We start from the raw sequence: 14194 nt of genomic DNA on the forward strand, positions 1-14194 counted from the left end.
GTAAGAACAAATCTTGCCTGTTCCAGTAACAAATCTGGATATGTTTGGTTACCTTATCTGTTATCTCTTTGTTCCTGCTGTCCCTCACATTCACTGGCTCCTTTCTCCAGGTGAAAAATATTAGAACCTTATCACAAAAGTTTCCTACTTCTAAATAGTGCTTAGTCCTTCTACATTAATTGCACCTTTTCCTCTAATTCATCTTTACTAAATTCACATGCATCAGCATAAACTCCCATAAACAATACATACCAGTAATATCAATTGTACAAGTCATTTTACAGAGATGTAGCACATAGAATTTTCTGTTTTAGTTGAAATTTTAAAAAAATATTTTAACTGATACTTAACTTGGAAAAGAAATATTAAGTTTGTTAAAGGAAATGTGATATCTTGCAGATAAATTGAGTCCAGACTGAAGCATGTCAGGGGAAGAATTATAAAATAGCACCTGATATGTTTGTACAGAATTATTGTAGAACTTTTGAGCCTTTAGTTAATTAGCATGTTTATGAAATGCTAACTATTGGATGTTACTTACATTTTTTACTCCCCAAAATTGAGGCAGATTCATGTTGGAGGTGACCATGCATGCTAAATGCTTCAAATCTAAAAATTACTCTTCAGTGGATATTTCTTGATGAAGAGTACAGAATGAAACAATACATGGATAATTGGACAAGTTATAAATGTCCAGTTTGGATATTTAGTCCTTTATCCTAGAAGATATTTAATACTGGTTGGAAACATAGTAGAATAGAGACTACGTTGATTTAAAAACAAAATCAAAACTGTCCTTTAAGACAGCATAACCCAATGTTAGGCACTGCTTAATAGAAGTTGCTGTTAAGGTCACTAGTAATGAATGTGGCTAGGAAATGCATAAGTGTTCTCAGCTTGAAAACCTATCAGACAGAGTGGTGTCCTTTGGGAAGCTCTCAGAATTGTCATTACAGTGAAATAACAGTGGGAGGCCTGGATATCTGTCCCTCTGATCAGAGTGGAACATGATTAGCAATTCATAATTAATCTACTTAAACTCACTCATGAAAACAAAACCTGTACAATACTGCTTAAATGGACATGTTCTGTCTTTTTATTTGTGTGTGCATGTATATTTCTTAAGTATACCTTTTATATTCTAGTGGAAGGTACTGTTCTGTACCTAGAGGACACACTTGGCTCTCATTCATGCACCCCATTGATTTACCTACCTTTGTACTTATCCTATTAAGTAAGACAATTGTTTAAGAAAAAACTCATTTCAAATAAACTCTCTCCCTGGATGATTCCCATGCAAAGCATACTCCCAAAATGTACATTTTTATATCCAGTAACGAGACTTTTAGTTGTCGTAGTGGTGAATATATTGAATACACAGCAAAGAAGACAGGTCAAAACTGTTCACTTTAGCAAAGTCAGGCTTCCCGGCTCCTTTTATACAATGGTGTCAATTATAACTCATTTATTTATGAGACCCCATTCGTTATCACTTTAAGCTAAAGGATAAGAGAATTGGTGCTTATTTGGGTCAGGAAAAGCATTTGCTTTGAATAAATAAGTTCAGCCATTGATGAAATTCTGTCTCCTAATGCAGGTCAAAGATGTAATGAAAAACATCATGGCTGGGTTGCAACAGACAAACAGTGAAAAGATCTTACTGAGCTGGGTCCGCCAGTCAACTCGCAATTACCCGCAGGTCAATGTTATCAATTTCACCACTAGCTGGTCTGATGGATTGGCTTTCAACGCTCTCATCCACAGTCACAGGTAGGAAAACCAGAGTGTATCATTTTAGCAAATAGATTAAAGTTGATTGCAAAACATTGGTTTTAAAACAATGGCTTATTTTGTGCAGAATTAAACTGTTGTTGCATTAAAGGTAAACTTTCAAAATGAATGACACTTTACGTATCAGGAAATGGGGCTCTCAGAAGCTACTGTCTGCTTGTCTACATGTGTACTGTCAACTCTGCTGAAATTAACCCCCTGTAATCATATTGCACAAAACAGTCGGGCAAACACTGTATAAAACAGTCATGAAATATTTATTACAGGCAGCCTCCACATTCTTCATAGTAAGTTTTGTTCCTCTCCCTTCCCTACCCATTCTCCCCACACACTTTTCCCCCTATACTGCAGTCACTATGCTTGGTAAATTTTGGGAAAAGTTGAACTTTCAGTGGTCACAGACAGCCATTGCAGTGTAAATCAATGATCTGCTACTCAGTTAACTTATCCTTGTAAACGGCTTCCTCCAGACCAGTAAAAACAATGGCAAACTTGGGCTCATCCTTCTACCATTCCATTTATCAAAGTGAAGTGTAAACTTCAAAATCTAAATAGAGCCATTTAAAAAATTTACTTAAGGCAATGAAACCTTTACACTGCTCCATATAATACGTTCCGCCCATTTTATAGACATGATAGGGTGTGGTGTAAAGATGGTTTGGCTATTTTCTTGAGATCATCTTTAGAACTCATTTGTGCCTTTGCCATCCATAAATAATGGGGCCAGCTCAGATTCATACCTTTACGCTGACCCCCTTGGGTATTCTGTGCACGCGTGCTCTCTTGCGCGTGCGCATATTATTGTATTTTAAAATCATTAGTTAGCCTTCGTACAGTACCAGGGGATACTTTTGGATGAAAGTTAATATAAGAAGGCTACATAATTATTTGAGGGCAGGAAATAATGTTTTGTACTTCTAAAACACCAGCTATCTGAGTATCTCCAAGAAATTAATATTGAAGGCTTACTTAAGTTTCGCAACTCCCCTGTATTGTGATCCCGGTGTCACAGATAGGGAAATGAGTATACCAAGATAAATGCTTATCCAATATTAAACATGAAGTTTTGGAACAAGGACTTGCATCTCTAGCCTCCCACCACACCATGTTTACTCCCTATAATTAGACTTTAGGAAGTTATAAATTAAAGCAATATTAACAAGTTTGTAATGTAACTTTTAGGAAGTTACAGTTAGTTTTGTTTTTTACATTTACATGCTGTAGTTTGCAATATAATTGTGATATTTTTCTGTCCTGTGAAATTGAACTTTACTGAACTGCAAATGATTATACATGCCCAGTGGTCCACAAGCCCACTGCAGAAGAACATGGACTTGTGTTCCAGTCTATGGCTGGAGTAGCAGCTGTAGTGAATGGGCAGAAAGGCTGTGTGGTAGTACAGCACTCTGGCCTTAGGAGTGACAGTAATTTCACTTCATCATGCTTCTTCAGCATAGAGCTGAAGTGGTTGGTCTCTATATAGGTGGAGTGAATTTTGAGGTGAAATAAACTTCACCTTCATAAAGCCCAGACACATCTGGAACTAGCACAAACAAAAGACGTTATCAGCAAGTCATTTAGCTCTAAACTGAAGATAGTTAACTATTTTCCCCCCAACTTAATAAAAAAAGCTTTTTGGAGGACTAGATTTCTCTCACCAGCTCTTGAACACTGGGGGGACAGGGAAAATGAGACAGACACATTTAGTTGCTGCAGTTATATTTGGAGAGGAGTCAGGGTCTAGAACTCAGGATGGAGTTCTTTGGCTACTAGATCGTGTTGCTTCTGTAACAAATTCTTGGTGTGATCGTTTTATTTTAAAGCTAAATTGTAGGTTGCTTTAAAAGTGGTAAGAACTGGAAGAAAATTTAATGTTGAAATGGTGCGCTGTCTACTATGGGGACAGGAGGGGTGAGTTGTCATGTCACCCATTAATAGCCAACTCTGTGCTATTGCATAATAGCAGCAGGCGTTAGCTGACAGCTTTGTTAGACAGATACTGTTTTTAATTATACACCTAGCAGCATCAGCACAGTACGACTTAACTTGTTATTTAGGCACTTGAGGTAGGCAATAGTGAACCTTAGGCCTTGTCTGTGAGAAGTTAGCACCATCTAGCAACCAACACAATCCAGCATTAATCTGACTGCACTGCAGCAGAAGTGTAGGCACAGTCATCATTGCCATAAGTCTGCAGACCTGATGTGTTTTCCTTTGTTTGCCTTTTGTTTATCTTTAAACAGGCAAATGTGGAAAAATAGCAGAGAAGCAGCAGAGGAAAATCTGGAAGTCTGGCAATGAGAAGAAATGGTGGTGGGAGATATTCCAAGAACTTGTTTTATAAGATTTTTTTCTCCTATTTCTATTATAAAACTAAAGAGAGTGTTGCTACAAACTTCTTTCCAGGGGAAAATGCACCCACAGTAGGCTCATCATCTATGCCTGCCTTTGACACTGGCTTTGGACAAACTGTACTATTCGCCACCCTAGCCAGTAACCACTATTCTTTCTAGCCATTTTATCTCTAAATGTCGTCTTTCTGGTCGTCGCTTACGGTCACTCTCACCCGATCCTTTGCTCTGTTGCTTTGGACCCTTGCAATTGGTGACGCTACCCCGAACCATAACTGGCCCTTGGTGTTATGCCCTGGAGCATCTCCATTGAGTGATACTGCTGATGCAGAGCACACAGTCAATCCCCTGACACTCTCAACCACTCTCATTCAATATTCTAAAGGACCAGTTTAGCAACTGTCAAAAGAGAGCCCACACCAAGAATGTTTATCTCCTGTCTAAGTGAAAAGGCCATCAGCACTGCAGTTTGCTCTAGGTGTAGATGAGCTGTCAGAGGGATGTTGGATCTCAACCATTGTTCCCTCTATTATTTTTGTACATTCTGTGTGTGGAATAACAGGCTGACAGAGTATGAGTTTAACACTTGTGAGTGAAGCCTCTTCATCCTCTCCCTACACACAGACTTGTGTCCATTCTCTTCCCTGAAATTCAGTCCAGCTATTGTCATTTGCTCTCCATTCCGATTTGCCCCTTCATTTGTCTCATTCACCTTCTCCCATCTCTCCATCCTTTTCCATCTTATTCAGGATTCTCCATCCCATTGCTCCCCCCCCCCCAGCTCATCCCATTGTTCCCCCCCCCCCAGCTCATCCCATTGTCTTTCTCCCCACTGCCTTATTCCATTTCTCTCTCCCTTTTATACCTCATCAGGCCCATCCTGTTTTTTTTATCCTCCACTAGTTTATCCCATTCTTTCTCTTCCTAACCTGCTGTCTGCCACCCTTCTCTTTTCCCATCCCCTCTCTCCTGGCTTTTCCTTTCCCTTTCTCTTCCTACTCCCCCACTGGACCTATCCCCTTCTCTGTTTCTCTTTCAGACCCCATTAGTAAACAAGCATCTGTGGCTCAGACGTTCAAAAAAGTGAATGTTACCTTGTCCATAGGGAATAATGTTAAGTGGAAGCACCTACTGCATATACTGAATCCATTCATGTGGAAAATTATCTAGGTGTGTAAGCATGCAATCATATCTTTGTAGTGCCTGATTCCAGAGATTATGCAGATAGCTGCAATCTGGCAGTTAAACATGCCATTTTTCACTTCAAGTGGTAGGGGCCCCTGCTTTTTCCTGTAGAAAGTTGTCTTCGGTTCAAGCCTCACTATTGACAGTACTGACTGATTGCATATTCAGGCATGGATTCGTTATACATACATAGGGCCTCACCAAATTCATGGTTGTAGGATTTTAAAAATCATAAATTTTATTAATTCAGATTGAAATCTGAAACTTCAGTCTTGTAACTGTAGGGGTCCTGACACAAAAGGGGATAGTGTGTGTAGAGGGGTGTCACAAGGTTATTGTAGGGTGGTCATGGTATTGTCACCCTTACTTCTGTGCTGCTGCTGCTGGCGGTGGTGCTGCCTTCAGAGCTGGGCAGCCAGAAAACAGCAGTTGCTGGCTAGGAGCCCAGCTCGGAAGGCAGCGCCACTGCCAGCAGCAGCAGCACAGATGCAAGGATGGCATGGTATAGTATTGCTACCCTTACTTCTGTGCTGTTTCCTTCAGAGCTGAGCCCTCGGCCAGCAGCCACCACTGTCCAGCCATCCAGCTCTGAAGGCAGTGCAGAAGTAAGGGTGGCAATACCACAATGCCTCAAAATAACCTTGCAATACCCCTGCAACTCCCTTTTGGGTCAGGACCCCCCAGTTTGAGAAATGCTGGTCTCCCTGTGAAATCTATATAGTATAGGGTAAAAGTACACAAAAGACCAGATTTCACGGTCTGTGACTTGTTTTTCATGGCTGTGAATTTGGTAGGGCCCTACGCATACATATGCACATAAGCTTTTCCTGCTTGAAAACTTCTGAGCACCAACAGCTCCCATTAACTGGAATTTTGAGTACTCAACTCTGCTGAAAATCAGGTACTAACCATTCAGCAAACCATGAATCTGCTGTGATGTTCCTTATATTAATGTGAATAAACAATCATCACATGAAAATGCCCTTTGACGCCTATTCCTTAGAGGTGGAGCAGAGGTGATCAGGAGAGAGACTGATCAAATGACGGAAACATAGGATGATGATTAACTTAAACAGAGTGGCCAATGTGGGTCTAGTTTTTTTGCAAACCAATAGTACTGCCCCAATCCTATCCTTTGCACAAAGGTGGAGAAACAACAAGCAAAGAAAAAGAAGACATTCCATAATGCCCAACATAGTTCAGGAACTTAAACCTCGGGAATTTTTACTGCAAGAATTTTTTTTATTACAAGCTTTCATATAAATCCCCATTGACATTAATGGGAATTAGGCATACATATTGTTACTGAAGTGCCACATTTTAAAACTGTCTTCTTTCACTTGCCTCTCATAATATTGTTTTTATGGAACAGTATTAAGAATGGTTTTCTGAATACAAAAGTAATCCATTAAGAATATTTGACAGGTACTGTCTGATTACTTCTATAGCACATGCAAGGTAGCCTATTCTATTTCTATTGATATTTTCCCTTTAAAAGTAGGGTGACCAGATATCCCGATTTTTATAGGGACAGTCCTGATTTTTGGGTCTTTTTCTTATATAGGCTCCTATTACCCCACATCCCCATCCTGATTTTTCACACTTGCTGTCTGGTCACCCTATTTAAAAGCATCATCTTTTTTCTTGTTTTGAAGAAATATGTTCTAAAACATACTACAGGATCTTGTTTTGTATTCCACCAGTGCTGAGATGGTCAGCTGAGTTTTCATATTTTTAAATTGTAATTCAACAATAGATTTAACATTCAATGCATCACATACAGTATGCAGAAAGGTTTTAGAAATATCATTTTACTGTGATTTCAATTATATAATTTTTTTGAAAAGTTATCTTTTTGTAACTCCAAGTAGATCTTGCAAATCAGTTTGAAAGGATTAGACATACCTTTAAAATATATGCAAGTATACATTACACAATATACACTTTCTGTATAATAATGAGTGCATTATTGATTTATACTTTCAGCAGTTTTCAGGCTCAGCCCCACTTTCTATTACATGATCATTGGGCAACAGTTATGTCCATATATTTTGTTAGTGTTTTTTTTTTTTTCTCTGAATACAAAGTAAGGTGACATGTGCTTCACTGGTTACAGCAGAAGATTGGGGAGGACTCCCGAGTTCTATTCTTGCTTCTGCAGTGCCACTAACGTGCCATATCATTTGAAGCTAGTCATGCCTATTCAATCTGTTGTCTTGAAGCCTTGTTTCACCCATTACCAGAGCATTTGATGCCTTTCTCTGTGCCTCATTTCACTTGCCTATTGAATGGGTAAATACTTATCTCAAACAAATATTGCTAGGCTAAATTATTATTTGTAAAACTCACTGAGATCCTTGCATGAGAGGTTCGGGGGGTTATTTTAGTGGCTGGATAGTTCTCCATTCCTCAATGTTCTGGGTCCTGGCACAGATCCTTTGTAATGTCCGTATAAACAGAATAGAGATCAGGGTATAAAAGTTTGATGTTTTAGGGACCTTCCATATTTTAGTCTCTCGTAGACACACAAACCACCTTTGCTCCCACTATCAGAAGCAACAACAGGAAAGGTGAAAAAGCAAGGAGTTAAAGAACCCTTGCAAAATTGCCATGAAAATATATCAGCCCTGGCACAAATTCTACTTGTCCACCTTCTGATATGCTTGATTATAAAATAACTACATTTATTAATACACTTCAAAAAATGTAGTACTCTTAGGCTTGGTCTACACTTACCCCCCAATTCGAACTAAGGTACGCAACTTCAGCTACGTGAATAACGTAGCTGAAGTTCGAAGTACCTTAGTTCGAACTTACCTCGGTCCACACGCGGCAGGCAGGCTCCCCCGTCGACGCCGCGGTTCCCCCGTCGACGCCGCGGTACTCCTCTCGTCTAGCTGGAGTACCGCAGTCGACGGCGATCATTTCATGGTTTGACTTATTGCGTCCAGACAAGACACGATAAGTCGAACCCAGATCTTCGATTCCCAGCCGCCGAACTAGCGGCTGGGAATCGAAGATCTGGGTTCGACTTAGAGAATTTGGTAAAGCCATCCCTTATCTGGCAGCCATGCCATGCAGCTTATCTAATGTTTTCTCTGCCACATAGAACTTTTAAAAGATGCAGAGAGCTGTGTGGTACATATCAGAATGAGATTGGTGGGTGGGAATATTGACTCCCTCTTTCTGGAGATGGAAGAAGTGAGACACCTCTATGAGCAGCTGAATGCATATAGTACATCCAGAGGCTACTATGCTCAGTGGAGTGGCCATCCCTGACCAACTCTCCAGTCCCTCATGTAATCTCTTACTTTCCTCTTTTCTTTTTCTTTTTCTTTTTTTAAATTGAATTGTTACCCTGCTCTCTGCTCAGCAGATGTTTCTCATACCCTATTTTCTGGTTATTTTAAAAAGGCTTTTTGGAGTAGAGGTCACCAGGTGTATAATCTCCTTCTTTCTACTGACACTTTGTCTGTGCTTAACAGGCTATTGCATGGTTTCTCTTCTTTGAATCCTGAGAGATTTTATTTTCAGGGTACATACCCTTGTGTAGCATTGGCATATGTGTTATCCTAAAGCGTAGGTTTAATGCATAAAAGGCTAAATTCTAAAAGATATGATTTCCTGAACAAAATGGTTTGTTTGATATCAAACACAGCAGTAGACAACCATGCTGAAGAGGCACAATCTGCTTCGACATACAAGTTAACAGTAAATATAAGGGATTTTATGGTTGTAATTGTCCTAGGAACCCTTTCCTCACCCCTTAAAATTCAAGGCTACAGAATAGTCTGCTTGCTCAGTACAGTAATGTTTTCTTCTTTCCTAGATTCCAAGGCCAGGAGGGATCATTCTGATCCTTGCTCTGACTTCCTGTGTAACACAGGCCATAGAAATTCATAGAGCATACGTTTTAGGGAACAAAAATCATCCAATCCTGATTTAAAAATTGTCAGAGGTAGAGAATCCACTACAACTCTTGATAATGTGTTCCAATGGTTATTTACTCTCCTGCATAAATTTTTAACGCTTATTTCCAGTCTGAATTTGTCTAGCTTCATCTTCCAGCCGTTGGATCATGTTATATCTTTTGTTGCTAGATTGAAGAGCCCATAGTTAAATATTTCTTTTCCGTGTAGATATTTACAGACTGTAATCAAGTCACCCTTTAACCTTCTCTTTAAAATAACTAGATGGAGCTCTTTATATCTATCGCTATAAGGCAATATTCTAATCCTTTATTGTTTGCACAAGCTTGGTCTCTTTCATCAACAAAAGTTGATCCCATGAAAGGTATTTCCTCACTCACCTTGTTTTTCTAAGCCTTTAATCACTCTCCTGGCTCTTCTCTGAACTCTCTCCAGTTTATCAACATCCTTCTTGAATTGTGAGCACTGAAAATGGACACATTACTGCAGAAGCAGTCACCAAATGCAGAGGTAAAATAACCTCTCTCTTCCTACTTGAGATTTCCCTGTTTACACATCCCAGGATGGCATTAGTCTTTCTTTGCCAGAGCATCACATTGGGAGCTCATGTTCAGCTCTTACTAATTCATCTTCTCTCACTCCCACAGTGAGACTCCAGGCGAGCTGAGTTTTTATCCCTTCGGCCAGGTTTCCCCTAATGGCTTTTAAAGGACTATCTACCTTTTATGGTATATCCCTAGTCCCAAACTTGCCCTGGCCCTGTGACTATTTTTAATGAGGAAGTTCAGTGAAAACAAGTGGCATTCATTAGCTTCCTGCACATCTGCTTCTTTAAAATGCCTGAACTCAGGCCAGGCAAATGCCTTAGAAAGCAGCAGTACACTGCAGCTGCCTCTGCTTCTTGGGGACAGAGAGGAGAAGAGGAGTACTACATGTTAAAAAAACTGTACAGTGCAGACTAGAAATGAACTGGGGAGAGAGGTTTGCTTTCAGGAAGCTAAACAGAAAGCTGAAGTAAAGCCAATAGAAAACTGTAGTAGTGTGAACGTGTTTTTTATTCTCACAAGTCACTTTGGCAACCCAAAAATTTCTTCCTAATTTGTTTGAAATGCTATGGAACTGAAGATATCCTATTTATTTCCCCCTCACCAAATGATACCATACTTAGAGACCTGGCATCAGTGTGCCTGAAGAGACCCGGGCTAAACAGTCAGCCAGCAATAGATTTCCCTTTGCAGACAGGATCAGAATGCCAATGAAAACCCAGCCATTCAGTTAAGAGAACAAAAATGTGTTCAGCAGAATCTCAGTGTTACGAACGCCTCGGGAATGGAGGTTGTAACTCTGAAATGTTCGTAACTCTGAGAAAAATGTTATGGTGGTTCTTTTTAAAAGAGTGCTGAACATTGACTTAATACAGCCTTGAAAGTTTACTGTGCAGAAGCACAGAAACTGTTTCCTTACCTTATCAAATCTTTTTTTAAAAACTTCCCTATATTGTCTGAGTAGTTATGTATAACACAGTACTGAACTGTTTTGGGGTTTTTTTGAGTGTTAGGTTTTTGGGGGGTGGGTGGGGGTGTCTCTGCTGCCACCTGATTATATACTCCCGGTTCCAAATGAGGTGTGTGGTTGACTGATCAATTTGCAACTCTGGTGTTTATAACTCTGAGGTTCTATGGTATTATGTGTATAGTAGCTTCTGCCCACCCAACAGGAAGACTGTTTGTACTTGTGAACATTTTATTTTAATCTATTCCCGTATGGAAGAATCTTATTGATTGCACAAGCATATCTCCAGTGTATAAAGAGGCCAAAAGTGGAAGAGCCAAAATATTTCTCTGATCCCTATCCCTTGTTGCTTGTTTGTTCTTCTAGTCCCTATTTCCATCAGTGATGTTTACTCCTATTTGTTCATTATTTGGAATTAATTTTAAGCCCCCTCCCCCCCCCCCCGACAAACCTGGACTAGGAGTGTTACTGTGAGAGAGAAAAAAATCTAGATGTCCAAGATAAATGCAGAAGCTGAATGTATCTTGAAAATGTCTATTAGTGTCATTTGTATGAGATGTTTGACTGTGACTTGGAAAAAAGTTACATTAGGGAAAAATGATAGCTACTGGGAAGTGAACATCTACTTTGTTTACTCCTCTCATACCTTGCTGCTTTGGGTATTTTTGCAGTTGGCCTTATCCCTGGCTTTGATTTCCCTCTGAATGTAATGGCTGGGTTTTCTTGTCACACTTTCAGTGAATAATCCTGTACTGTCTGATACCATCTGCTTCCTGCCACAGTTTATGTAATTGAACAGTATCTAACCAAATTGTCATTCTGATTCCCTTGTATATGTAATATTTTGCAGAACCTGAATTTTCTTTGTTTGCATGAGAAGCTACAGATGCTAGCACTGCAAAATATCTTCATAGTTAATGTAATTGTTTTGGCTTCTACTATTTGAAATTTCTCAGGTCCCTTTATCTGCTTTGGCTCTTGATAACCCTAAGACATCATTACTGTGACTGAGCAGTTTGTGTTGCTGCAGGACCTTGGATCAGGTTGATCCTTTGGGTCAGATACACTCCCATGTCCAGAAATGGGTCTGTCAGTGAGTCAGTTATGGCTCCCTGTTACTGTGCACTACTCGAGCCCTGGAGCAAATTAGGGTAGCCTGCGGCCTGCTTTAAATTTTGTCACCCACATTTGGTCCCATAGGAACCAAACCACAGCTTGGGGATAGTTGGAGCTCATCACAATCCAACCACTCCTGATGCCCCCAATGTCTCTCTGTTCTGGGGTCTGTAGAAAGGGAGGTGTTGGTGAGCTCTGACAGCTTCTTGGCTGCTGGTACTTCCTCTGTGCCAGAGATAATTGGAGAAGGGCTCTTATGAGGCGGTAACAGCTGAGCAGCACATAGGGAGTGGATCAAAGTTGAGAATTTTTGCTTTTAAAAAAAAAAAAAAAAAAGCACGAAGAAATAACTACCAGTCTCCTCCTGAAGGTAAGAACTCTTCTCCATTTAACTTAGTATTTTAAGCTTAAGTTAATAGTTGTTAGTGGCACCACTATATTTTTTTTATTGTAGTGAGTTGAATAAGTTATTTGCCATACACAGACTTTTTTTTTTTTTTTAAACCTCTTATTTAACCTCGGTCTCTGGGGATTGTGCTTGGCAGCATCAGCCATTGAATATAGACCATGAGCTGTCTAAAAAAGACATCATACTGAAAAGATGACATTTGAAATTATCATTCATATTCTACTGCTGGGGCCACTCTGTTTTGACAAAGGGAAAAAAAGTGAAAGTTTAGATATTGTTGAAGTAGGAGGAACTCTTTTGAAGGTTAACCTTACCTTCAATTTTTGTTTTTAAGCTTCATGTTTGTGAATGGGACTCACATTTTGCAGTGTCAAGCTGATGGTTCTTTGTAAGGTCCGATTACATTAGAATAAGGTGATCCCCTCTCTCTCTGTCATTATGTTCTACTGTTACAGAGTGAAGATACTTAAGAAAAAAGTACAAGTCCCTTACCCCCTAATAAAATCATCATCCAGTCAATGATCTATTTTAAATTCTTATTCCAACCCTCTGGTACTCAGAGGTACTCTTTTTCTAAAGTACTGCATATGTATCCAATAAAAAGAGTAGCTGTAGATGCATGCCAATTATGCAGTTAGTTTAGAAGATGAACATGGAAATGTAACTGGAGTCCTATACTGTGTCGTTCTCCAGTACATGGTCCTTTCTGCAACTCTTGAGTTATACGGATTGATTTATGGTACAAGTCTTTCTGAAACATTCAAAAACGACCCTTTTATCCTCCTGGTGTCTTATGACAATTCTTCCTGACAGAAGACAGAGTGCCAGTGTCTTGGTTTACACGGGTCCATCATATTCAAAATCTCCTGACACCCATGATTCAGGAGATGGATGAAACTGTAGACCGAGGGGATCATTCTGAATTCAAGATGATTTGCAGCTAGAAATAGGATGATATAGTATTGTCCCAAAAATATGTATGTATTCAACAATGATCCTTCTACAACTAACGGATTAGAGAAGAGCATATTTAAATGCTGTATTCAGTGTTTTATAAATTTAGTTTTAATTAACCCAAGCAAACTTTATTAGGGAACAGTTAAAATGTGCTCCAAACGACACAAACAGTTGCTCACGTGGTGAAAACATTGAAACACACAGAAATCATCAGGTAAGGTGAAGTATAGAATTCTGACCCGTATGTACCACTAATTACCACAGGCATGTAGGCTGCAAATTTCTTTCCATGCAACAAAACCCTGAGCCTTCACTGTATGCCCCTGTAGTGATCTCAGCCGCCACACATTTCTTTTGTCCTTAGAGCCTGATCCTGAAAGCATTTACCCAATGTGATTAAGACTTTTAACGTTAGATCTCTCTATTGCTGTTTTGTACAGGCTTTAAAGTGTTCAGACTACAACTGTGGACATATGAAAAAATTCAGTGTCAGTATGTTGATACAGTAACCATATTGGTGCCATCATCCAAGCTTCATCCAAATTTACTGTTGCTATCATGCAAATCCATTAAACTTATAAGGATAAGCAATCAGTACTGTATGCAAGGTGAAATCTTATATTTGTCTCTTTAGGAGCTCATTTGCCCTCTATTTACTGCTATTTGTATAATTGTCAGGTCAATTATATTGAAGCTTATATGACAATGACAGGCACATTAAATACAAACACACAGTTCAGTAGTTTTAGCAATTTTGAGTACTACTTTTGAGAAATTTAATTGTGACCGTGAAAATCACTCTTTTCCTCCCCAGAAAAAAATCAGAGTGCCGGTAACTGAATAATTGGTAAAACTGTTAGTAAATAGAATCCCTTGCCTCTGCTTAGCATTTCAGTAGGATATAGATTATTTTATTTCACTAAAACATAGCCTACTTTGCCTTC

The 14194-nt window shown here is 39.4% G+C and overlaps 1 protein-coding gene across 1 annotated transcript in view; it reads left to right on the forward strand.

Moving 5' to 3' along the window:
* The first annotated feature begins 1597 nt into the window (after window positions 1–1597).
* DMD (dystrophin) overlaps window positions 1598–14194 on the forward strand; it is a 1466768-nt gene continuing 1454171 nt past the window's right edge. Inside the window, exon 1 of the mRNA XM_065405744.1 lies at window positions 1598–1770. Within this exon, the coding sequence (XP_065261816.1) occupies window positions 1610–1770 (161 nt within the window). The 5' untranslated portion in view covers window positions 1598–1609. The remainder of the gene's footprint in view (window positions 1771–14194) is intronic.

This window comes from Emys orbicularis, chromosome 1 (assembly GCF_028017835.1).
Source record: "Emys orbicularis isolate rEmyOrb1 chromosome 1, rEmyOrb1.hap1, whole genome shotgun sequence".
Classification (NCBI taxonomy): domain Eukaryota; kingdom Metazoa; phylum Chordata; order Testudines; family Emydidae; genus Emys; species Emys orbicularis.